This window comes from Lontra canadensis, unplaced genomic scaffold (assembly GCF_010015895.1).
Source record: "Lontra canadensis isolate GAN:19392208 unplaced genomic scaffold, GSC_riverotter_1.0 scaffold12, whole genome shotgun sequence".
NCBI lineage: Eukaryota > Metazoa > Chordata > Mammalia > Carnivora > Mustelidae > Lontra > Lontra canadensis.
The window spans coordinates 20,120,062-20,145,454 of record NW_022631006.1 but is presented as its reverse complement, the minus strand read 5'-3'; the positions used below and the strand labels follow the sequence as shown (position 1 = coordinate 20,145,454).

The 25,393-nt window shown below is 56.7% G+C and overlaps 1 protein-coding gene and 1 long non-coding RNA gene across 5 annotated transcripts; one reads left to right on the top strand and one right to left on the bottom strand.

Annotated features, from left to right (window-relative positions):
- Window positions 1–871: 871 nt before the first annotated feature.
- Window positions 872–16,055, top strand: LOC116867277. The gene is made up of 3 exons (XR_004382578.1): window positions 872–965; window positions 14,560–14,661; window positions 15,887–16,055. It is a non-coding gene; the product is annotated as an uncharacterized LOC116867277 (long non-coding RNA).
- On the bottom strand, window positions 3,234–23,782 carry PLCB2 (phospholipase C beta 2). Of its 4 annotated transcripts, none has more exons than XM_032856852.1 (32): window positions 23,572–23,782; window positions 19,887–19,964; window positions 19,262–19,330; window positions 18,490–18,630; window positions 18,255–18,334; window positions 18,101–18,154; window positions 17,915–17,990; window positions 15,232–15,332; window positions 14,904–15,070; window positions 14,655–14,801; window positions 14,329–14,486; window positions 13,957–14,039; window positions 13,573–13,657; window positions 12,830–12,992; window positions 12,597–12,706; window positions 12,379–12,475; window positions 11,249–11,333; window positions 10,985–11,109; window positions 10,291–10,445; window positions 9,605–9,769; window positions 8,903–9,002; window positions 8,288–8,392; window positions 8,054–8,148; window positions 7,853–7,928; window positions 7,573–7,617; window positions 7,234–7,456; window positions 6,960–7,134; window positions 6,771–6,847; window positions 6,582–6,677; window positions 6,004–6,061; window positions 5,226–5,312; window positions 3,234–4,873 (listed from the first exon to the last, which is right to left on the bottom strand). In XM_032856852.1, the coding sequence occupies exons 1-32, from the start codon at window positions 23,653–23,655 to the stop codon at window positions 4,670–4,672; spliced, it is 3,564 nt and encodes a 1,187-aa protein (XP_032712743.1). In that variant the 5' UTR covers window positions 23,656–23,782; the 3' UTR covers window positions 3,234–4,669. The 4 variants fall into 4 exon arrangements, 3 of the variants coding, with proteins under 3 accessions (XP_032712743.1, XP_032712742.1, XP_032712744.1); XM_032856851.1 differs by having other exon boundaries at window positions 7,573–7,614; window positions 23,572–23,770; XM_032856853.1 differs by lacking the exons at window positions 3,234–4,873; window positions 5,226–5,312; window positions 6,004–6,061 and having other exon boundaries at window positions 6,660–6,677; window positions 7,013–7,134; window positions 23,572–23,770.
- Window positions 23,783–25,393: the final 1,611 nt, after the last annotated feature.

Here is a 25,393-nt window from a genome sequence, read left to right as displayed (position 1 = left end):
CGGCGGCTGACAGGCGGGCGGAGCCGAGACGCGGCGGCCAGGGCGGGCGCCTGGGGATTCGAGAGTGCTGCTGCCGCTTTCACGACTCCCCCGCGCCGCCTCGCCGCCGCTTCGGGGCCGGCCGCCACCCCGGAAAAATGTGAGAGACCTACGCAAGGCTCCCCTACGGTCCTCGCCTCCCTCCCAAGCACAAAACCACCCCCAGCCCACTGGGCTCTGATTTTGACTACTAGCTGACCCCTTTGGAAGGGAAGGAGAGAGCCAGCGTCACTGGGGGGTGGAAAAACTACCGCATCCCCTCTCCCTCCTGAGGTGGGGGGCGGTGGTGCTCAGGCCTGTGTTGAGGGGAGTCAGGGCTCCTCAGAGGGGGATGGCGGGGGCGGGGGGTAGAGGTGTATAGGGGTAGAATGAATTATTTGTGAAGTCTAAAGAAGTGAATCAGTTATCAACTCATAACAGAATTTACTGAGACTTTTCCCGAGCTGGGCATTGTGTTCCCCAGCTGTAGGACACACAGAAGCAGAAGCTCAGTTCTGGATAGAAGAGACCATCCCTCTCAAGCAGGAAGACAAGACCAGCATAAAAATGTAGAGGCTATCAGCAGAGGGCTGGCTACACCTGTTATATCCAAACAAAACCAAGCCTCTGCTTAGAGGAAAAGGTAGAGCTGGGTGTGAGGGGCTCTGGGGCAATCTGGAGGTGGTCTTCAAGGATGTGGGAGGATCTGGCTTCCAGGAAATAAGGAAGACATTCCAGACAGGGTTCCTGAGGCAAAGACATGGAAGCAAGAAAAACACCTCTAGGGGACAGTACTGAGGTCTGCTTTACCAAGTACCTTCCTATGGAAGATATAAAATGAGGGGAAGTCGTGAGGCTGGGCGGAGCCATGATAAGATGCTATCTGGGAAAAGGTTCTGGGCAAGGAGAGGATTCACCTTTGGGAAGGAGAGAGTGGGCCCAGATAGGTGAGTGGCGAAGAGCACACAGGGCCCTGTGCTGCAGGCTTCTTGCCTTTCTCTAGCTCCTAGGCTTCAGGGATGCCCACCTAGCATCCTGGGCCCAGCCATGGAGCAGGGTCTCCCACTTCCCTCTATTCCGGGGTGCGGGGGGACAGTGCATGTGATGTATGCCTGTATATACTGTCAAGCACCTACCCCCTTTATCATTTTTGCGTTCTCTAATCCCCCTGCTCTGCTGATTTTCTCTCATGGTGCCACGGAAAGGGCATGGCATTTTAACCTCGGAATTAAGTCCCAGCTTGAAGGCCTTCGTCTCAGCAAAACGAAGCCCAGAGTACTAGCTCTGCCTGCTTTAGGCAAGATGAAGCTAGACAGTGTCAGGGAAAGAGCTGTACGGTTAGGTTATTCAGAGTGTAGAAAGCCACATCTCACCCCAAGACGTGGGGGCCTCACCTGGAGTGTCACCCTGGGGGGGCACAGACTATCCAACCCCAGGAGGGTTTCGGGAAAGCTCTCCTTCTACTCAGATAGCAGAAGAAAGGCTTTCCTTCCCTTCATGAATCGATTGCCCTTTTCTGCAGCATGAGGGAAATTGCTTTCTTCCTTTCCTTCTGTTTCCAGAGTCAGAGAAGGAGGTAACCCTGGAATCCGTGTGTGGCAGGCCAGCCTGACAAACTGGAGGTGACCCAGTGCAGGGAGAGGAGAAAAGCAGTGGGAAGATGGCATGGGTGCCTGCTTGGTCCTAAAGAACCAGGGCCCCTCCTCTGTGAGCTTCTCTGAGACAACTCTGCCTCATTTGTGTCCCTCCTGCTGGGGTGGATGGAGACAGTTGCAGGGAAGCTGAGGAGCCCAAGCAGGTCCCTGTTAGGGCCTCTCCGTGGCCTGGCCCAGAGTGCCCTGCTGGCCACTGTTCCGGAAGGAGCAACCAGTGCATTTGCTCCAACTGGTACCCCCAGCCCGGCCAGGCCTGTGGTGGGATGGGATGGTGGCAGGCCTCAGGCCCCAGAGCCTTTGCTCTGACTTTTCCGTAGGCTCAGTACGTTCTGAACAGAAAAGAAATAGCAAAACTGAAAGGGGGGGGGGGAACCGCTGTGCCTGTGCTGCAGAGCACTGAGGCCCCGACAGCCGGAATTAGAAGCTGTCGCTTAGGGAGCCAGGAGCCGAAGGCTGACAGGAGAAGGAGCTGCAGCAGGGAGCAGGCAGGCGCACAATCGGCACTCCCCCCTCACTTCCCCTCCACCTGCGGAGCCTCACCCTTTGCAGGCCCCAGGCTGGCAAAAGGGCTTCTTCCCAGAGGCACGCTACGCTAGGCTCCTAGGCTCCTGTCTGCAGTTTGTCACTCCGTCTGCCGCTGGCCACCCCCCTCCCAGACCCCCTTCTTTCCTCCTCAAGTATCACCAGCCCCCTCAGCCTGTCACGTTGCACCAGCTCAGCAGGGTTGGGCCTGGTGGCACATGGCTGGGAGATCCAGAGAGCTGGGGAGGAGTTGGGGGTGCAGGGGATGGGGTGAGTCAGCAGGGGACTCTGGTATCTGAGTCAGCAATGGGACTGAGAAGGGGGTAGGAACCCTTCCCTTAATGTAAAAAGTGAAACTGAGGCACAATGAGTGGACAGGGAACCTTGCCCCTGCTCCAAGGGTACACAACAGGAATTCACCTACCCCAGGCCCTGAGGGAAGGCATTAACTCCTCCCCAGCACTTCCCCTGCAGCCAGAGATGAAGTCATCTCCAGGGCCCAAAGACTCCAGCATTTTCCCAGGGGGGCACCCCGCCCTTTTTCCAGAGTACAGGAAGCAGAGAGGTGGGTATCTGGGCCTCCTGGGAAGCTCCCAGCCTCTTGTGCTCTCCTAGCCCATTCCTGGGCTTCCCAGCTCCACCCTGGGGGCCCAAAGACTGCCTGGTCTGGTCTCCTTGCCCTCAGCAGTCATTGGCAGAAGCTGGGGACTCTCCAGTGGGCTCTCTTCGGTGTTGGCTCTGGCTTATGCCCACGTGCTTGGGTCAGTGAATTCCTCTAGCTTGGATCATCATTCCTGTAAGGCTCTACCCCTGGGCTGGCAGGGAGATGGGGCAACTGAGTGCCCAGCAGGAGAGCTAAAGACAGGGCACTGCTCTGGGGTTCAAGCATCCCACCCTTGGCTATAGCCAGTGCGTGTGCAAACCAGATGTGTCAATGACAGGCCTTACTACTGTGAATGGGCAGGGCCCCTAGTCCCAACCTGTAACCAGGGAACGCTAGGATCCCAGAGGTCAGGGCCCCAGAGGGATGGAGGGTAGTGGTGGTGGTTCCGTTTATTTTCCGAAGGCACAAGCCTCAGAGCTAATAGCATTTGTAATAACTCTCTAATGAGAAAACAACCTCTTCCCAGAATCAATCCCCACCTGCCTTCTCCCAAGCCAGTGCCTGTTTCCATTTGGGATCTGGGATCACGCCACAGGTGCAGTGAACAGCTGCCCACAAACCCCTTTCGAGCAAGTGTTGGATTCAACCATAACTACCTGGTGTAGAATCTGACCGTTGTTACACCTGCCTAAAGGGGCCCATGTGGCCTGGAGGTTCACAACACCATTGCCCTAGGCTCTTCTGCTATAGCCCTGAGGGTAGAGACAAGGAAGGGCCACGTCTGGGTGGGGGGTGGAGAAGAGGGGTGACCTCATTTTCCAGTGGTTGTGGCATCAGAGCTGACAGAAAGGGAAGCAAATCCCCTTCAGGCCCAGAAGCAGGACAATTTCACTGGGCTCTGGAAGGGACCTCACCCTGGGATTCAGCTCCCCAAGGGTTTTTCTCCCAGGCCATTTCATTTCGGGAGCATACTCCCATCCTACCCCCCATTTCTCAGCTGTAGAACAAAGGCCAGGCTTAGGCAGGAACTATTGGGACGAGGGTTCTCTTTAGTAGGAGTGAGGAGGAGAAAAATAAATAAATCTCATAGGAGAGAAAAATGATTCTAACCTTATTAGGCAGCCTGAGCAGGGGTACATACTGAGGATGTACCCACCCCCCACCAGGCCTAGGAGAGTCCCCCAAAGGCCTTCCTTAGACCTCCCTACTAGCCAGAGGCCCAGTCGTCTCCGCAGACAGCTGAGGCAGCTTTTCCATGTCAGCCTCCCATCCCCCACAGGCAGGAGGCCAGGGAAGGGACCTCAGCCCAGGATCCTGGAAGCAGCTGTCCCCAGGGAGCTCGGACAGGCTCTGTATCAGGGAACTGACAAGGTGGCCGACTCAGGACAGGTCTGAGAAGGGGCTTACAGCAGAAGGGTTTGAAGTTTGGTCCTGCTTGACCTAGAGGGGCTAGAGTGGAGGCTCCAGACAGCTAGGCCTAACCCTTCAGGAAAGGACACAGAGTCCAGAGTGGGGCACCACAGGTAACACACTAGGGAAAGGAGAGTGGGGCCAGGACCCCATTTCCTACTTCTCAGTCCATATCCTTTTGCCCTCAACAAATGTGAGACACTTACTCAGAGGCAGAGAAGAAGGATGAGGAGTAGGAAGTCAGATCGGAAAGGACCTTGAAACCTCAGATGGGCCCCTGCCCTGATGGTACCTGTTTCCTGCCTCCTCCTCTAGCCTGGTTGTTGAGGAAGGGACTCCAGAGTTCAAAAGAGCTCCAGCTTCCCACAGCCTTAGAATGGGCCTTTCCTCCTGGGGGAATGGAACCCCATCCGAGAGAAGAGTGAATGTCCTTACAGAATGTCCCAGTGGGATAGGGGCATCAGAGGCGGCTCTCCTCGGCGCCTGCCTTTGCTGTGAGTGGGTCCTGGTCACACAGCTCCCTGAAGGCCTCATAAGGCCTCTCAGGCTTGTCCTTGGCCTCAGAGGGTAAGCAGTTCCTGAGGCAGGCCTTCACTGACTCCTTCACCTCAGCCTCCAGGCTCTTCATCCGGACTTCGTACTCTGCCAGCACCTCCTGCTGGAACTGTAGGGACAGCAAAGACCACCACCTGGCTCAGGAGGGGCCCACCTGCCCACTCTCCCTCCCCTGGATAGCCAAAAAGGAGATGCCCAGTCTGTTCAGATCTCCCAGGAGACTGGGGTGGTGAGGGGTAGTGGAGACCATCAGGGAGCCTGCCAGAGAAGGGGATCCCAACCAAGCAAAGAGATCTGTAGAGCTGCCTCATCTTAAAGGGCCCCAGGACCCCGCAGGAATGAGGACCTGCAGCCCACCAGCGAGGGGTGAATCCCCTTCCTGCCCCCACCCATCTCCTAACTGGCAGCTCCCCAGTGCAGGCCAACTCTCCTGGCGGGCAGGGCGGTAGTCCCTGTCACACCTGCTTTTCCATCTCCCGGATCTGTTCCAGGCAGGCTGCCTGCTTCTCCTCCAGCTTCTCCTGGTGCTTCTCCAGGTTCTCTGTCATCTGGGTGGGAGTGAGAGGCAGGGAATCAGGACAGCCCAGACAGGCAACCTGACTCAGAATCCAGCTACAGTCCCTTATCCAGCAACAAGACTTGGGGCGAATTTGTTAACCTTTGAACAGTTCTTTTTAAATGTATGAAATGAAGATAATAGTCTGTCTTGTTGGGTTGTGCAGGACTGTATGAGACAGTTCCTGGCTTTAAGCGTACCACACAAGGTCTGGATTCAGTAAACAGACCCCATAGAGCCCCCCTCCCAAGCACCCCAGCTCAGCCAGCTCTGTTACTGTTGTTAATAGTCCCAGGAGAGCTTTAAGTCCATTCTCAGCAGGGCTTTACTTCCTCTTCTGACTCCCTGGAGCCTCAGGAAGTCCCCCTCACTCCCTCATACCCACCCACACCAATCCCATCCTCCCCTGGCCAGCTAGCCCCAGTCATTTCCATCCAGGGCAGCTGGCCAGAGACAGATCTCTTTAGGATGGTACCCTAACCTCCACACAAAGGCCAGAACCCTGGGGTAGCCCAGGAGCTCCACCTTCCCTTCACTGCCTCCTCCCATCCCCCACTGCATGGGCCACTCAAGACTGTGTGCCTCCTGAAGATAACTTAAAAGCCTGGGACCACTGCATCCCTTCTATGTAGAGCGTGAGTGTCTATGTATGTGTGTGTGTGAAAGACACAGCTCTTACACACCTGCTTAATGACTTGCACCACCTCCTGGATGTGAGAGTTGTTAATCTCTCTCTTCAGTCTGTTGGGGGTGATCAGAGTTTCAGAGAGGGCAAGAGGCCCCTAGGAAGAGCTGGGTATGACCAAGTCTCTTCAGGGTATAGACCAAATGAGAACTCTACCATAGGAGCAGATACCGCCTGAGGGTGGGTGGGAGGGGGGCCGGCCGGTGGTGGTAATCATGGGAAGCCAAGGAGGAGGTTAAGGGGTCTTTGGGAGCTCCAGGGGCTGTCTGAGGAGAGGGCTTCCTCACTAAACACACTGTCCTTCACGGCATACAGAGCAGGCAGCTGCTGTCCCAAAGTTTCACAACCCTGTTTGTATGATTAGTTTTCCCTGAAATTCTCTCTGCTCAGAGTGATGGCTTCTGTGGCCCATGGAGAACGCTCTGATCAGAGGCGACAGAAATGGGGTGACCTTCCAGAGCCAGGGGACAGGCACATCTCTGGGAAACGAGTCAGGATCCACTTGCAGGGAGACCCCCTTCCCACCTAATGTGGTCTCTGCTCAGACTGGCCCTGGAGTTCGAGTCAAGGGCGCACCTTTCCTGAGCCATCTTGTCAGGGGTGACTTTGACCATGGCCTGAATCCGCTCCAGCCTCTTGGCCTCCAGCTTTTTTTTCATCTCTTTGGTGTCACTACAGAGAGACAAACATCAGGGAGATGTTCTGTGGAACCTGAGCCCTCCCGGTGGGAGGTGAGGGTCAGGCATGGGTGGGAGGCAATCATACGTCTCCAAGGTCTCCTTGAGGGTCTTCAGCTCTGCCGCCTGCTTCTCTCTGGCCAGCTCCATCATCTTGGCGATTTGCTGCGGGGCAGGGCAGGGACCAGCTTAGTTAGAGAAGCCCTTTGCTGTGCGGAGGCTGGGGCAGGGGGCAGGTTGGTTGGGTTGTGCCCCCCCCCACCCCCCGTGCAGGCACCTCAGCCACGTGCTGCTCTTTGCGCTTCAGGATGCACTCGTACTGCTCCTCACCCTGCTGCAGCAGCTCCAGCTCCAGCCGGTCCTGCAGCTCGCGCGCACGCGCGTCCGCGCCCTCGGGGCCCTCGCGGCCCTTGCCCGGCGCTGCCCCGGCGGCCTCCTCGCACTGCAGGGTCCTGCGGACGCCACGTGGGGACCAGCCTTGAGCCCTCGGCCGCCCCCCGCCCGCCGGCGCCACCGAAGGCTGAGCCCGCCGCCGCCGCCGCCGCCCTCACCTCTTCTTGCGAGAGCCCTTGCCGGGGCCGAGCCGGCGGCCCCCGCAGCCCCCCGCGCCCGGCGGCCCCAGCCCGGCCAGCTCCGCTGCGCCCCTCTGCAGCATCTCCTCCCAGCGCCGCGCGCCGCGCCGCTCCAGGTCCCGCAGCTCCTTCTCGTGCCGCCGCTGCAGCTTCACGACGCCCTTCAGCTCCCGCAGCTCCTCCGGGCTGGCGGTCTGGGGCTCTGCGGGGGCCGGGGTGAGGTGCGCGCCGCCCGGGAGCCCCCCATTCCCACCCCACGGGGTTCTGGACCATCCCCCAAGCTCGTTCTCAAGATCACTCGGACTCAGCAGGCCTTACCCGTAGCTTCTTTCATAGCCTCCTCTTTGGCCCTGGCCCCAGCTGCTGCAAGAGCCACAGGGTGGGCTGACAGGGGTCCCGGAGTGGGGATGGGGGGTTGGTTCTGACCTGCTCCTCCCCGACCCCTGGTGGGGGGGTGGCAGTATAGTCCCCCTGCAGCGCACTTTCCCAGCAGTCGTTTGCATCCCAAGTGAAAGTGTGTTTTGGGGGGATGTTCCTGTGGGTACCGCTGGAGAGGTCGAGGCCCTTCCAGTCTGCGGGAGGATACTACGGTGCATACCTGCAGACCCATTGCTCGTTGAGGCCAACGCCCCGTTGACTGGGCGGACAACTGGACTCCCAAGTGGGAAGGGTTTCTGTGTAGGGAGAGTAGATTAAGAACAGGCTCCAACAGCTCTCTCTGTCTCTCAGCCTAGGACCCTGGCCCCCTCCCTCATCCTCCCTCTGAGAGGGCAAAGCTCCTGGACCAGGCAGCACAGACCTCAGGCAGACCTTCCATGGCTTCCTTGAGCTTCACAGACTTCTTGTCATGGGCACTGAAGAACTTGATGGGATTGGCCAGAGCCACAGTGAGATCTGGGTGCATAGGGGCATCATGGGACTGGTGTGGAGTTGTCCCTGGAAGGCACCCCCATCCCACCTACCCCCAGGCTATCCTGTCATGCCCAACTCTGGAGGCTGGCTTGAGGAGGAGGAGGTGGAGTGGACCACCTACCTGCCCAGGTGTCAGGTACATAGTCCTTCAACTCCAGGAAGACAAAAAGGGCGGGCATGGTAAGGGGCAAGTTGCTTTCGCTATGCAGGCACAGATGGTGGTAGCCTGTTGGGCAGGACGGAATGGGTGGTAAGCCATGCCCAAGGCCACCCAGCACTGCAGGAGCAGCCCAGTACTCAAGGCCTCTGGTTTAGAGGCAGGGAGACCAGAGTCTGAGTCTGGTTTTGTACCTTCCTCCTTATGTGACGTTGGGCAGTTTCCTTTAAAGCTCTTGAGATTTTCCTTAGCTGTGAAATGGGGTGAATAGGATCTCCCTCATGTGGTTATGGTTAGGATTAAGTAAGAAAGTGTTATAGACCTATAACTCATCTTAGGTGCCCCATAAGTATCAGTTCCTTGGTAAATTGCCCAGGTAGTTCCAGAAAATTATAGGCATTCTGTGGCAGAGGCCCCACTGCTGGCAGTTTCCTCTTCTTGCCCCAGTCCTCATACGTGAGAGGATTAGGTAAGGTCTCAGGGACATCCCCAGAAGCTGCTGCAGCCCCGGGACAGGCTCCTAATGCTGGCCTTGGTCTCAGACTGACTAGCAACAGCAAAGAAGGACTCCATCCTTACCAGAATTCAGGGCATTAATGGGGATGATGCGGTGTCCAAGAAATTTGTTGCCTTCCTCCAGTACAGCCACCCTGAGGGATGCCAGCTCAGGCATCAAGATCTAGGGAGAGTTTGGGACAGGACAAGCTGGGGAGGGGAGAGGATGGCCAAGCTGCCCACGTCCCTGGTTTCAGAAGTCTTAGTGTCAGTGTAAGAACATGGCAGGTGTTACCAGATTTGGTGAGGACAGAGGGCACACTCTTAGGCCACACACATAGGCATCCTCTTAGCTCATGCCATGGCTGGTCCACACAGGGGAGAAGTGCCGGCTAGGCAGCTCAGGGCTTGGGGGTCCTGGTGCAGACAGTCCTGAACAGCCTTGCCAATGAGTATCGAATCAGGACAAAAGACCCCTGCTGGACTGGGACTCTGTATCCTGGACTGGGAGTTCACATTTCTGCCTCTCATCCTAATATGAACACACACGTGCGTGAACACACGTGCACCTGCGTGTGCACATACACACACAGATTCACACATAAAATTGTTCAGCAAGTAAATTTCAGTAAATGTGAATTTTGGACTCTTAAAAATCAGGAGGGCACAGGGCGAGGGATAGGGAGAGCAGAACGATCAAGGACCTTTATTTAGTTCCTCTTTTCTATGAGTAGAGGCCAAGAAGTGGGGACAGATCCCAGCCCCTGCCACGCCCTAGCTCCCCACCTTCTCAAAGACAAAAGGCTCCTCCTTCCAGACAGGATTGATGGAGTTGGCACTGGGTGACAGCTTGGTGCGATAGCGCCTCTTGGGGTCCCCGGGAAGGCCAAAGAGTTCCACTTCCACATATGTGCGCACACTGCGATCCGACAGGAACTGTCCAGAGATGACCTGGGGACCCACGGGAGGCCAGCCTCAGCTCTCTACCACCCCCCACCCAGAGCTCTTGCCTCTAACCTAGAGCCTCTAGCTCCTGGAGCTGAAGCACCTGTTCTTGGCTACTGTGAAGAACCCCATCCAGCTGGGGCCATGTGGCTCAAGGACTTCGGCTAAGCTCTGGGCCACTAGGTGCTTCCAGCATTCAGGGAAGAGGCATGGGCCTCCCCACCTCCCTCCCCAAGCAAGGAAGGAAAACAGCACCCTCCCTCCCCGAGGGCCTGGGGCTCCTGCAGCCCCACTCTGCCCACTCTTCTCCCCTCCCCCACCCCAGCCTCAGCCCTTCCCCTTGGTTTCCATGGGGACCAAGAGGCAGCCTCCAGTGCTGAGGAGGAGGCAGTTTCCAAGGCAACTCTCTACTGTGAGAACTGGCTTGGGCTGAAGTTTTCAGGATATCAGGGGAGGGGGTTGGGAGTGGAGGAGTAGAGCTCCTGTGTCCCAGCCCTCCCGGCCACATGTCTGTCTCAGGGGCTTGCCGTGATGGAAAGGGTGGTGGCCACCACCACGTCGATGCGGTCCACTGAGAAGGGGTTGAACTGCTTGTCCGGCCGCCGCATGAACTCATGCTTGAGGAGGTAGCCACTCTGCCCGTTGAACTCAAACAATGCCATGTTCTGCTGCATGGGCAGGTCTGGGGAGGGGGGCGGGAGACAAGGGCACTCTGTGAGCAAGGCCCAGCCCCAGGTCTACACCTAGTCTCAATCTCCTATGTCCCTCAGCCTCTCCCGTCTTGTGGAACGGGAAGCTTGGGTGGACTAGAATGATGAGGGCTTCTCATGACCCAACCTGCTTCTCTAGGGTGTCTCATCTCTCAGGAAGGCTCCACAGGTGGAAGTTAGCGGAAGCAAGGCCACGGTCGGGCCATTACTCACAGTGGAGGCTGAGGCCAGTGAAGCCAGGGTTTCTGTGGGCTCATTCAGGCACAGCAGCCAGAACTTGGGCCAGCACTCTGGCCTCATCACATGTGTACGCACTCATACACGTGCCATCATATAGGCATGAGCCAAGGCATTTATATCCCTAACCGCTCACATGCCCGCATGTGCTACCACAGCCTCAGCCAACCTCGGGACTCCAGGTCTGTTCTAAAGACAACCCCCCAGGAATGGGGTGAAAGTAAGAGAGGCAGAGAGCGGGTGCAGGTTCTTAGGGGCCTCAGTGTACCCTCACCCATTGTCTGGAAGTTGAGGGCCACCATCTGGCAACCGGCGTTCCAGAACATCTGGGGCATATAGTTGGAGGAGTCCATGCGTGTGCCCTTCGGGTAAATGCGGCTCATCTGGCGCTTGTTGTAGCTACCTGGGAGTTGAGGAGCTAGCCCGAGGCCGTCCACCCCCGAAGGACCCAGCAGCTCCCTCTGTGCACCCTGTCCCCAGGCCTTCCCCACCCCACCGCCCCACCTGGGGACCCTGGCTAGAGAGGCCTCAAGGATACTCCACGAACTGCACTGAGGCCTTGGAGAGCAGGTCATAGGCCTTGAGCTCTGTGAAGGACGAGATGACGTAGCTTCTGTTTTTCTCTGTGTGGGAGAGAAAGGGGGGGCTGTCAGGTGGGTTCCCCACCCACCCCCGCCCTCCTCCCTGCCCCCTTCTGGGGTAGCTCCCTCCAGCGCAGACATCCCTTCAACCTAGCAATCCCCCCAGGCTCGAGTATTGAAGAGGCCAAACTGCTATGCAGTCTGGGTGGGGAATGGCGCACTGGGGGTGAAGGATATGGGCGGGAGACATGCACGCGGAGGGGGTGTGGCCACAGTTCTGGAGGGTGAGGGGCGCAAGCCTGGGATGGCACAGAGAAGGGGAGCCCAGGGGGTCAGGAAGCTGGCAGGATGTGCAGAGGGTGAGCGCGCAAGCTTTGGCTGAAACGTGAGGGTTGGGGGCATGGGTGGGAGGTGTACACCGGGTGGCGGGGGCAGGCATGCCCGGGGTGGGCCTAGGTGGGGGCTGCAGACTGCGGGTTCCAGGCCCTAGCAGTCAGTGTGGTAGAGGCCTACACTGCACAAGTGTGTGTAGAAAGAGGTGTCCACGTCGGGGGCACGCCCAGCTGAGAAGAGCAGTGAAGCTAAGTAGCGTGGGTGCACACAGAGAGGGAGGGGTGCGAGGGAGGGGCAGATGAACCCTGGCCGGTTTCTCTGCCTTGTGGCCCTTCTCTGGAGCTCTGATGCCCGGCGGGGTCAGCGATCCTGGGCGTGGTCCAGCCCGAGGCACCATTTGGCCCCTGGGAGCCGCAGAGCCTGCAGGAGGCTGCAGGAGCCCCAGGCCAGTAGGGTTCAGATGGCCTGTCCTAAGTGGCCTGCCTGTCACAGAGCATTCTGATTGGTGCCAAGTTCCTCAGTACAGCACAGGGAAGCTAGGAGCCACTGCCACTTAAAAAAGCCCTTTGCCTGCCTCCTCTGCTGGCTCTTTCTATAAATAGAGCCCCCACGTCCAAGGAAGGGGGGAATCCCTTTTCCCCTTCCTCCCACCCATCCAGCTGCTCTGCTGTCAGGACATACTTTTCAAGGGCCTTCTCCTGAGTCCAGCCTAGCTTCCAGCTTAGCATTTTCCTCCCACCACGTGCTCACTTACGGGCAGAGAACTCAAAGGAGATGAACTTGGTGGGCTGGATGTAATTCACTAGGCTGGACATCTCCTCATAAGCTGTCACCTCTAGGCCTGCTGTGCCCTAGGGAGGAGAGGGGAGGATGGAGAAGAGGAGGGCAACCCAGGGAGGTGGCCCCATGCCAGCTCCTGGAGGGCTCCGCCCTGGGGACAGCAGGAGGGGTTCGGGGCTGCCCCCTACACACCTCATCCGACTGCATCTTCTTGAGCTCCTCCTCATCCAAGTTTCCCGACTCCTCCTCCTCCTCTTCCACCTCTTCCTCCTCCGGCTCTGCCCCGTCCTCACCAGCCCACACTGCCACACGCACATCCATCAGCACTGGGACCACAGTCCCTACACGTGGCCTCCAGGCCCAGCCCCTCTCTCCCCCTCTAGGCGTTTCCACACCCCGACCCCTCGCCACCCAGGCTGACTCACCTGGGTCCTCTCCCACAGAGGCACTGGGTGGGCAGCTGTTCTCAGCACCCCCACCCGGCTCCTTGCTGGGGGTTGCTGGGACAGAAAACTGGTTCTTTTTGTTCTTGATGAGGATCTTGCCTCGGAGATCCTCAGGGCTTGGCAGGGGGATGCCTGGTTTCAACTGTGGAAGAGAGGAGATGGTCAGCACCATCTCCATGCCTTCAGGGTGCAGCCTAAGCTCCTTCTTCCCAAGCTGTGTTCCGTCTGTCTTGCCTGTTCTCCTGCCCTGCTTTGCCTCCCACAATTTCCCCCATCTTGTGTGGTGCTCCTGCCATCCCAACTTACCCAGTTCCTCAGACAACACTCTTCTCCCTCACCTGCCTAGAATACCATTTCCTCACTCTCATCAAGATAAATCCAGTAACCCCTTGGATTCCAGTTTGCCATCCTTTCCTCCAGGAAGCCTTCCCTGATGCCCAGGTACTCCCATAGCAGCCACTGGTTGCGATGGCTTGGTTACTTGTTTGTGTCCCCACTAAAGGTGAGTGACCTGAGAGCTAGGACTGTGTCTTTGTCACTAACAGGCCCCTTAAAGCCCAGCACAGTGCCTGACACATGGTAAGTGATAAGATCCTGGCCCCACAATCTTCCCAGATAAATCCCAACATCCTCTGGGGACATCTGCCTCCTTAATCTGGTCACCACGCTGCCCCAGGCCCCCTGCCCCCAGGCCCAGATGTCCCATAGCGAAGTCCACTCACTGGGAACTTTTCCAAGGGCTCTGTGAGCAGCATCTCCCCAAACGTCATCCGGCAGTATTCAGCCATCTTGGCCTGTTGGCGGGGTCTGCAGGGAGCAGAACTGACTTAGGGTTCAGCAGCTCCACCCCCTCTTGTCCATCCTTCTGGACCCCTGACCCAGGTCATCTCATTGAGGACGCAGGGAGGTAGGGACATAGGCAGCAGAGCCTGAGGTCCTGAGGAACTTGTATGCACACCCTGGGCGATGGGAGAGCTGCAAGGCATGACTAGAGGTGGGGGAGGGTTGGGGGAAAGCAGCTGCAGGCAGGAGATGGGGACAGGGGAGAGAAGGAGGCCGGGGACAGGGGAGAGAAGGAGGCCGAACAGGTCTGGTCTGATACGCACGAGTCCACATGGTTTTCAAATGACAGGATGACAGGATAGGGGGAGGTCTTAAAGGCACTTTCCGCAATGGCTTCAATTGCTTCCTGGAGGAGAAGAGGGCTGGGTGGGGAGGAGGTCAGTGGCCCAGGTCCCTCCTCACCCACCCCACTCCACCCCTGCCCCCAGCGGCACCCTTCTGCACTCCCCAGTTTCAACATACAGAGAACTGGAGGGCCCCCATTGGCCCTGTCTCCTCGGGTCCCCTTTAGTCCCCTCACTGATCTGAGGCCTCCTAGCCATCCTTTTCTGTTTTCACCCGCTCCCCTAATCCCTACCCTGGGGCCCTTCCCTAGTGCCACTGCCACCAGCTTCCATGCCTGCCCCGAGTCTGACCTTGAAGTAGATGTCTGTGGTCATGGTGAAGCCATGGGTGATAATGGGCTCCTCGTCAGGGGGCTTGCCCTTCCAGCAGTCCAGCTCCACGCAGCGGCAGCCGGCCAGCAGCACCTGGCGGTACATCTCGGCCGACGACAGGCCAGAGAACTGGCCGGCTGAACCAGAGCAGAGGGGAGAGGCCGGTCCAGCTTGCCCCTGCCCACTCCCACACTGTCTGTCCTTTTGCAGCCCGCGGGCTCGCCCCGCAGAGGGATGGATTCAGGGGAACAGGAGCCGCACCCCCACCCCAAGAGGAGAGAGCACGCCGAGGTCACCCTGGTCACCTGTCAGGTAAGTGTTGTGTGAGGAGTTGATGAAGTAATGGTTGAGGGGCTGCGTCATGTCCTGGTGGAGAAGCAGCTTGTCCTGGGCCAGCACGCTGTTCTCAGGCCCGCAGAGAAACCACACCATGCCCTCAGGGGAGAGCTGGCCTGGGGGTGTGGGGCAGAGGCCGGAGAGGAGAGCTGTCAGGGCTGCAGCCCCTGGGCAGGGCGGGTCAGGCCACAGAGGGGAGGGTCTCCCTGAGTCCTCACCCCTCTGCACGTTGATGCCACTGGGCTCATACTTGTCGATGAGGCCCCGCACCTGGTCAGGCCGCGCCAGCGGAAACAGCAGAGAGTTGAGACGGGGGTCCCTCTGTTTCTGGTTGATGAACTTGGTCAGGTGTTCTTTGGTCATGTAAGGTTTGGCCTTGGCATGGCTGCAAACCAGAGAGGGCACAGGTCTGTGGCCCCCCCCCAACCCGGGGCTAGAGAGCACGGACAACCGTCTTCTCCAGAAAAGCCACCTAATTCCCAGCAAGGCAAGGGGGATTTTAGCCACCAGCCCTTCCCCAGGCCCAGCCCAGCCACGGAAGCTCACTAGGAAGTGAAGATCTCGTCTATTTCTGGTCGAGGACAGAGGCTCATGAGGAAACTCTTGTAGACGGATTCTGGGAAGTCCTCAGGATTGATGGCATCGTTCTGGGGGAAGAGTGACCTGATCATTGCTGCACCCACATTTTCCATGCTAAAAACCACAAATGAGGCCCAGACCTGTACAAGAGAGCCTGTCAGAGGGAGGGCTCAGGGCAGGCAGAGCAGCATGGAGCTGGCTCCTGAGCACCCACTTTTCAAGGGGCTGGTTGCTGAGCAGAGAACATGCTGAGCTGGTCTGTCTTGCCCCTGAACTTGGACACTGGCTAGTCCCTTGGCTGGGGCAGGATCAGAACTAGGAACAACCACAGAAGGAAGAAGAAGGGGTTAGAAGTAAGGAGGTCTGCCAAAGCTGTGGGTGGTCTTCTTTCTTTCTTTCTTTCTTTTTTTTTTTTTTTAAGATTTTATTTATTTATTTGATAGAGATCACAAGTAGGCAGAGAGGCAGGCAGAGAGAGAGAGAGGGAGCAGGTTCCCTGCGGAGCAGAGAGCCCGATGTGGGGCTCGATCCCAGGACCCTGGGATCATGACCTGAGCCGAAGGCAGAGGCTTTAACCCACTGAGCCACCCAGGCGCCCCGTCTTTCTTTCTTTTTAAAATAGAGGACAGATGTTCCAAAAGAGGCATCTCGAATAGAAACAATGCACCTAACAGCAGAGCCCCGCAATGCATGAGCAAAGCCTGACAGCAATGAAGGGCAAATAGACAATTCAACAGTAGTGGCTGGAGGCCCCAGAAAGCACGAGGAGCAGCCACAGAAAAGACAAACTGGACTTGATCCAAATTAAGAAGTTTTTGTTTTGTTTTTTTCAAATTAAAAACTTCTGTGCTTCGAAGGATAGCATCAAGAAAGCGAAAAGACAGTCCACAGAAGAGGGGGAAATATTTGCAAATCAAATATCCAGGAAGGAACAACTCAACAGTAAAGAGACAAAAAAAAACCCAGGGGAAAGACAGGCAGAAGATTTGAACAGACATTTCTTCAAAGAAGATATGCAAATGACCAGTGAACACATGAAAAGTTCCTCCATCTCGTTAGTCACTTGGGAACCGCAAACCAAAAACACAAGGAGATACCACTTCACTCCCACAGGACAAGTCCGATTCTAAAAAGACAGACAATAACAAGTGTCGTTGAGGAGACAGGAACCTTCGGACATTGTCGGTATGATGGTACAGTGGTCAGTCACTTTGGAAAATGGTTTGGCAGTTCCTCACAACGTTAAATATAGAGTCTCCATGTGACCCAACTATACTACCTCTAGGTATAGAGAGTGAAAACATACATCCCGACAAAGTTATGCACTCAAAGGTTCATAGCAGCCTTATTCGAAATGATTAAGATGTGGCCACAACCCAAAGGTCATCAGCTGATGAACACGGAAGCAAAAGGCGATAACTCCAAATCCCAGGATATCACTCAGCGGTGAAAAGGCACGACGTGCCGATCTGGACTACAGCGCGGAAGAACCCTGAAACCCTTATGCTAAAGGATTGAAGCCTGACGTCAAAGGTCACGTAGTCCGTGATGTCCAGCTTAGGCAACTTTACAGAAAGAAACTGCAAGGAGATTAGTGGTCTGTAGGGCATCTGTGTCTTTGCATTCCAACCCAGAAAAGCCCCTTAAACATAGTCCAGGATCTGGAAGGGTAACATCAGGCTTAATTTGGAGCTAGAGCAGAGGGTCTGAACAAGAGAGCCCGACCGTATCTCCCTAAGACTGGATCTTGGACCCATTGGCTACAAGCGAAGAGGGGTCAGTGACTTCTACTGGGACACAAGGAGAGCTGACATGTAAGAAGGATGGCCAAGGTGGGAGCTCAGAAGGCAGGAGAGGAGGGTAGAAGTGTAGTAGAGGTCCTGGCAGCAGGGCTGTCTGCAGGAGCCCATTCCCACCCTTTCTCCACCCTCATGCTTGCGTTCCTGTGACCTTCAACATCAAGAGGGCACCAGAATGCTTGAGCTGTGACTTAAGAGGGAGGAGTCTTCCTGGGCCCCTTGTGGACAGGTGACGGATGAGGTCTTAGTTTTATTTACAAATTACAAATTCTTATCATGAGGCAAAAGCCCATGGGGTGCAGGTGGTACCCCATACACAGGCTCTGGCCAAGGGGGCCCAGGGGCCTTGAGATCCACTTCCCTAGCCAGGCGCAATCCCTGGGCTCAGGGCTGTATCTGCCCAGAGGGCTCCTTTTTGTAATCCACAGAAGGTCCCTCATGGGGTGACCCAGCCTACCTCTTGTAATTAAAAGTCATTTAATCAGAAGGGAAAAAAAATAATGTTTTCCTGGGTTGAGCTAAAGGCTAGGTCTTGGCAGCTTCAACCGTGGGTCTGTTCCCCTCCCCCGACACTCTGCGGAGCTAACCCCTTCCTCACCCCGGGAGCTTGCTCTAAACACAGTCCACCAACCACTGCCCTCTGTAGCCACCCAGGCGTAGGCAGTAAAGACCAAGCTGCTCTGGACCCAGGCACCTCATCCCCACTCCCTGGGATCTGTCTCTGTGCCTTGTATCAGAAACCAGTGCTCTTGGGTTAACTGGCTTTTTGGGCTATTGGCTGGGCCCTACCACCCCAACTGGGCCTGGCCAGCTCAGAGAAGGGCCTGGGCTGGGCCGGGAAAACCACTCACCTTGCCTTTTGGGAGGTGGCAAGCGCTGAGGGCAGCTTCTACCCGCTTGCGGTCAGCAGGAAACATCTGGAAAAAACTAAAGGAGCAGAGAAATTCAGGAGCCAAAGAGCCGGGTCAGACCTGGAGAGGGAAGGCTTCGAGGAGCTGGGCGGAAGTGTGGGGAGTGGGAGAGCTGGGGAGACTCACTTTTTCACAGGAATCTTCCCTTCGGGATTGAGCTGCATCTTGAGCTTCACGAGGCTAGTGGGGCGGAAAGTGGCTTATCAAGGCCCTGGGGCTGGTGCGTGGAGCCCCATATGCGGATGCCAGGCACACAGAGGCTGGGCACAAAGGCACTTACATTTTGTCCAAGAAGGTGCTACGGGAGGCATTGGCCGTCAGTGGGTGCTTGGCGAGGGCCAGCACATCTTCGGCCCAGCTCTGCGGGACCCCAGAGCACAGCAGTGAGACCCCTGGCCACACATGGATGCCCCCACCCCCTGCAGCCCAGGCCTGTCCTGCAGGAACCCCGAGCTACCCCAGGAGCCCAGCCCCAAACCTGCGCCACACACCTTCCCACACACCCTCCGGCGCACCTTGCCCACATTCTCCTTATAGGAGACGAAGTTGTGGAAGGTGAGGTCTACCATGTCAGGGCCAGACACCACAGTGAGTGTCTTGAGGAGGAAGTTGTTGTCGGGGAAGTCCATGTTGAAGACGTCCCGGAGCTTCTGGCTCTGCAGGAAGCAGAGACACAGTTAGGATCAGAAGCGTGCCCCTGTCCCCTCTCCACTGCGGTTCTCCCCATCTCTCCCCACCGCACTAGAACGGTGGCCATCTAGGGTGGAATCCCATCCCCCATGGGCCTCAGCATCTTGGCCTCCCTGAATCCAGGTGCTAGAGTGTGAGCTAAGAGCCCACAGGAAGAGATGAAGCCAGCACCCAGCCTGGGTGTGCTGAGTATCATGTTTGCCATTTTCCATTTGGAGATGGATTCTTAGCTCCCAGTCTCATAGAAGCCTGCTTTCCGCCAACCCCTTCCTCCAATTTTCCTGCCGGCTTTAGACAAATACAGGCAAGTGGGACGGGGAGGGCGGTGGGCATAAGCCACACTCCCAGGTAGTCTGAGTTGCTCTGGGGGCAGGACCTGGCCACATGACATCTCTTCACGGTTCCCTGGTACCAAAGCTCTGGCAAGCTCAGGGGCAGCCACACCCCTGCCTCAACTCAGGGAGGAGGCTGCTGCCCAGCCTGGGAACTCTTCCCCTTGCTGTAGAGATCAGGCTTGCTACCTCCACAGGGACTCCTGCTCTCTCCCCACGGAGCTTGTGGCCATGCTGAGCCTGGGCTGCCACTGGGCCCGCCTACCTTGGGTATCTTGGCATACTTCCCAAAGCGGGTATCCCTGATGTTGGTGATATCCAGAAACTCCATCTCCTGGAGCATGCCCCAGCAGGAGCAAAGAAGGGATGTAGACAACAAGGTCAGTGAAGAATGAAGAACAGAGAGGAGGGAACTTCCAACGCCCCTTCACATCTTGGCCGACTGCCTTCTGTAGAAGCCAAGACTTTCTGGTGGACCCCAACCTTCCCTTCCCACCAATCAGGTTCTCCCTGTTCATGGTGAGCCTCCTCCCTTCTTCTGTCCATTCCTTCCCTGGCCACACAAGTGACTCCGAAGCTGTGGCCTGCGATTTTGCCCACACTCTCCTGGACTCGTCCCAAGCTCCCCCTCCCTTCCCTACATTGGTGCTGAGACCCTTCTGGATCTGTCTGAGCCCTCAAGTTTCCCAGAACCACAGGTAGAGAAATAGGCTTTTTCCTTTCCCTCTCCCAGGGCAAATAGCCCCGGCCCACAGGAGCAGAGGCTGCCCCAGAGCCACCCTCCCAGGTCATCGTGTACTCCCGGGGCATTCACACCTCCACCCCTGCACTATCAAAAGGCCGCTTAGACTGAGCGCATCAGCAGGAGCTCAGGAAGGGGGCTGCCTCACCTTACTCTGATATGTCCAATATAAGTAGTAACCCTTGGGATCCACACGGAGGATAACTGGGGAGGCTATTGTAGTTTCCTATAGACAGAAGTGGTCAAAAGGAAAAGAAACAACAACAACAACAAAAAGACAGAAAAAAAGAAAGGGTCAGCTCTCAGCTCTGAGACCTCCGGCCAAGCTTCCCTGGCCCAGGCCAGGGTTTCAGAGCTCACCATCTCCCTGGGAGGCGGCTGACCAGGGACTCTGCAGGCATATTCTTTGCTCTCCAGAGCTCTGGGCTAGGCACAAGCCTTAAAACCTCTGAATCAGGGGTGAGGAGGGGGAGAGAATTAGAGATAGCGTTTCTGAAAGAGAAGTTTCTCCTCTAAATGCCAAATAGAGGTTCTCCTTCTAGACCCCAAACACGTCTCAGCCCCCACCTCCCCCTGTTTTCAAAGGCCACGGCTCAGCCAAAGTGGTAGAATGTCTCTTTGCAAGACTCAGTGCTGCCCCTCAGAAGAACTCAACACAGTGAAAGCTAAGAGCCCAGCTCCTGCACTTGCACGCGAGGCCCTACACCTGCTACCTGGCTTCCCACAGGCCCCATCCCTGCCTCCCCAAACCACTCCCCAAAGAACCCATCCCCAGCCAATCCATCCAGTCCATGTCTATGGTCTCCCACAGACCCCAAGCGCATTCCCACCTCCAAGCCTAAGAACCCAGCCCTCCCCTGCCTGAAATACCTTCGGAGAGCCCCCAAGTCTCCCCTCTTCTGAAAAGCCTTCCATGAAACACACTAGACTGGTCTGTATGTGGTTTGCACAGCTAGAAGCCTATCCATAAAAATCCCCGAGGGCTTGTGGACTCCAGGGAAACCAGCCTGTGCAGTAGCTAAGCTAAGCTATAAGTCTGTGTGCTAGACCCATGAGCTCAGGGCTCCCTGTTTGCTGAAGAAGCCTGGGAATGATCACCGCACTAGCTTCTAAACTCCCATTCCACTCACAGAGCGCACAGGCTCGCCTTCATTTTGATGGTCTTCGTATGCATATAAAACAAGATAATGAAGTTGAAGTTTCCAACAAGACATGGTCGTTGCTACCCACCAAACAAAATAATGTGCAGAATTTACAAAGGAAATGGTAAAAAAAAAAAAAAAAAAAAGTTCTCAGGTCAAGGATGGTTAGAGTCTGGGGTAAAAAACACTTTGTGAGGAGGCTAATTTAGGAGAGAACTATCTTGTAAGCTCCACTCTCTGCCCTCCCCACAGGAGGGTTGGCGGTGCCTGACCCCTCACTTTATTTTTTTTTTAAAGATTTATGTATTTATTCGAGAGAAAGCATGAGTGTGTGGGCATGAGCACAAGCAGGAGGAGGAGGGAGAGGCGGAGAGAGCAAGAAGCAGACTCCCCACTGAGCACAGAGCTCTGCGCAGGGCTTGATCTCACAACCCTGAGATCATTGCCTGAGCCTAAATCAAGGGTCAGATGCTTAACCGACTGAGCCATCCAAGTGCCCCCGACCCCTCACTTTAAGTGTAGTGAGGGGTTTCAACTATACTTAGAAAGCTTTGGTCCCCCCTGCAGCTGTGGGGCAAAGTAGACTGGGAGCTGACTCCAGCCCAGGAAACCGAGTGTCAGAGGCACTGAGACCCTGGTTGTGCTCGATGAGCCCAAACCCCAGGGTGTGTTGGTGCAGTGAACAGAGTGTATGTGCTGGGGTTCAGAGTGGTCCTGTGGGAAAGAGGGGCAGAGTCCAAAGCTACAGGAAACTGAAGGTGGTAACTGGATTCCAAGGACCTGAAGAAGTAATTTTGAGTGACCTCCCAAAACAGGGATGGCAGAAGGATCCCTATGTAAGGGACCACCAGCTCGGTGGGCAAGGGTCTCCTCACTTTGAGGAGAAGCCTCAAAAATGTCCACCAGAGAAGGACTAAGCCCAACATTGTGCGAGGCTCAGAAAGCAGGAGCCCGTTGATGATAGCACCTGTTCAGTTAAGAACTTTGCTACCCCCTCCACCTCCCTGCCTGCACCCCATGGTGAGGAGGGCTTGGAGGAAGATCAGAGACCCCTGCCACCAATCTTAGAACACCTACAGCCCACATAAACCACTCCTAGAAGGAGGAGGGCAGAACACATCATCCAAGACTTGAGTTCAGAATTATCACTCATTTCTGAAATAAGACTGCATTTTATGAGGAAAAGTGATCCTAGGATTGTCTATTATCCAGAAGCAAATGGAATGTCTTGTGACTGGCTGAGTGTCCTTCCACGAGCAGGAGAAGAGCTTCTCCTACCAGATACACTGTGAAGGGACAATGGGAGGCAAAACTGAGCTGGGAGTTGGTTACATATTTTGCCTCGGGCTTATTCAACGTGGCAGGACGTACTCAAGTCGTTGGCCAACTGGGCTAAAGGCATTCTGAGCAGAGCCCTGTCTCACAGGCACACATGCCCTGTGACTAGGCTTAGGAGATTCCTGATCCTGGAGTCAGGATTCTTGGGCCATGCCGTGCCCTGTGTCAGGGAGGGGAGTGGGGCACCCAGCTACACAGGCACTGGCCTGCAGAGAAGGCCATAGAGCGTGTCCCCACCCCTAATGACCCTCTGCCCAGTCAGGTTACACACACTTCCCAGAGGAACTGAGAGAGGCCACTTCATTTTTCATTCTGAGCCACTTCCCTCATTCCATAGTCTCCTGGGACCTGTCATCACCATGCCACGTCGCCCACACCACTCGTAGGGAAGCAGAAATCGTCTCACCAGGGGCCTCCTACCCATAGTCATGGCAACCAGATTACTCAGCCTAGTGCAGCCCTGAATGGCCAAGAGCCCCAGGCTGCCTTAACTCACAGACCCAGAATCCCCTCATCACACCAGTGAGGAGAATGAGCCAGTCCTAAGGGCCTCCTCTCCCCCCAAGAGACTTCCAGCTTCCTTCTCAGGACCAGCCCACTGTGATTAGTTCATGGGTCTGCCCAGCAGCCTCATAAAGGACCCCACAATGTTCTCTTCGCCTGCCCAAGGGAATCCCTGGCCTGTCCCAACATTTTCAGAAGCCAGGAGGCCCAGAGTCTGGGAAGCAGGCCCCAGTCTGAGAAGGAAAAGACAGCAGAGACAGAGGGACAGGGCAAAACAGCGGCTTCCCCCTTTCCTTGCCAACAGGAGCTCAGCTGAATGCAGCCTGCAGAAGCAGAAGTCGATCAGTTCCTTCCTAGGCCCCTGGGAGCAGAAGCCTCTGGTTCTCCCTTAGGGTGCCCCTCAGACTTTATGGCTGCCCCGCAGCAGCTCGGGGGAGAATGGGCCCTCCCTGGGCCAAGGCAGGGCCAGATGGAGAAGAGCAAGAGTAGGGCATCTGTGCTAGGAGTAGAGGCCTGGCCCTGCCACAGCTTTGGGGTCTTTGCTCCCACTCGTGCTGAGATCAGGATGCCCCCTGCTTGTCTTGGGCATTTGGGGGACGACAGACCCCAATGCAAAGAGAGTCCCTCCCTTGAGAGCACCCCAGTGGGCACATCCTCCCATCCCATCCCGACACAGAGCCCTAGCCCCAGCTGTCCCGGGGTGAGTGTTCAGGGTCACATACCCTTGCCAGGCTTTCCTATCTGCTGCCTGGCCAAGCCACATTGGCGCCACACGGGGCAGACATTAACCAGCCCCCTCCCCCACCAAGCCCCTAACGCAGGGCGCCACCACCCCAGTGCCCCACTCACATCGTCCCATTTGATGAAGCGCTCCCCTTGGCTCAGATAAGCCTTCACCTTGGGGGGCAGCAGGACAGGGTTGAGGAGAGACATGGTGCTAAGTGTCCCTCTCTGGAGAGGCTGTACAGGCACACACGGGCAGGAGGAGGGAAGGAAGGAAGGCCCGCTGGAGGTGCGCCAAGCTGGGCTCACATGGCATCCGTCCTGAGCGGGTCCGGAAGTCGGATAGTCTTAGAGCCCCCGGGATAGCAGCGGCTGGTGACTGGTGGCAGAGCTGAATGCTTTGGCCAGAGGCCCGTCTGCCTTTTAAATCGGCCTCCTCCCACCTGCCTTCAGTAGGGGCGTTGGGGGGAGCTGTGGTCACTGCTGCTGCCCAGGGAGGTTAGGCTCCCCTCCCCAAAGCCCCCGCCCTCTGCCTGTGTCTCAGCACTTCCTGCTCAGGGCTTCCTTCTCTGTGCTCTTCAGGACTGAGGGGCGGGTTCCTGAGGCCTCGTCTCCTTGGAGCCTGGGCTGGTGGGGTGTTGGTGGTGGTGGGCAGGGGTTCTCAGTCCCAGGAGTAGTCTCTGGTCGGATGAAGCTGAGGGGCTGGAGAAGGAACAATATGGGGACCACATGGGGTCCTGGTGCACAGGCTGAGCCTGAGGGGAGGGTGTCAGGAGCTCCCAGGGGAAGAGACCTCTGCAGAGGTGGCCTCTAAAGCACGGGAGTCTCTTCCAGGGGCTGAGGAGGCTGGGACGCCCCTGGAAGTGGGAGCTGAAGGTGGGGCAGGGCCCAGCTGGGATTGGAGGTTTTGAATAAGCAAAGTTTGCTGAACACCCAGCTCCTCTTTCTCAATGCTTCCTCCCATGAAAATGAGGTACGAGTGAGGCAATCACGCCTCTCAGCCGCCGCCACGCGTAACTAAGTCCTCTTGGCCCCCTGGGCCTGGCAGGGCCTGGACCCTCCATAGACCAGACATGACCCGACACACAGCAACACGCGGCCACCAGCCTCCACAGCGCTCTCTTGCCAGGCTCTCTTCTCTGCTCCGTGCCCAGGGCCTGGGTGAGAATGCTGGGACCAGGAGCCTGCTTAGAGAGACCTCGGCTCTGGGTTCCTTGTCAAGGTACATGAACCTCACACTGACCTGGCCCAGGGAGCTCAGTCCCAGCCTTGCTCAGCCAGCTCACTTCCTCTTGCCTAACTTGCTCCTCTTTATCACCCTTCTTAACTTAGCTGGGGGAGCAGGGAGCTCTGCCTGGGACTTCCTTCCCCTCTCAGGGCCTGCCTTTCTGCCCTAGGGCCTACCGTGGGCCTTTGTGCCACCCCTGAACAACTGTGGGACCCTCACCCAGGAAAGGGATTCCAGGATTCTGAGACCAGTGGGGTGGATCTGGTAATAAGACCTCACAGGCTATGGCAGAAGCTCTGGAGCTGCTCTCTGCTCTCCTGCCCTCTGCCCTCAGAACTCATCCTCTCTCCCCTCCCTCCAAGCCTGCAGGCTCTCATCTCTCCACCCTGCCTCCCTCCAGCTTTGTGCCCCTCTGGGGGCCCATCTGGTGCCCCAGCAGTTCCCTGTTCCCTCCCAGGGATCAGGTTCCCTCTTGGTCTGTTTGAATGGATTTTGCAAGGGAAATCCTGGCCCTTTCCCAAAGACCGTACACCTGTCACCTGCAGCCGTCCCTGGTCCTGCACCCAAGTCCTTCTCCCTCTTGTCTGCCTTGAAAGATAATCCCCTCCCTCTCACTCAGCCTGGGGGAAGACAAGAGACAGGCTCCTCTCTTGTCATGGGATTGGGGATGCCGCAAGAAGGCAGAGATTTCAGTACTCCTTACTCTGATCCTGTCGATCT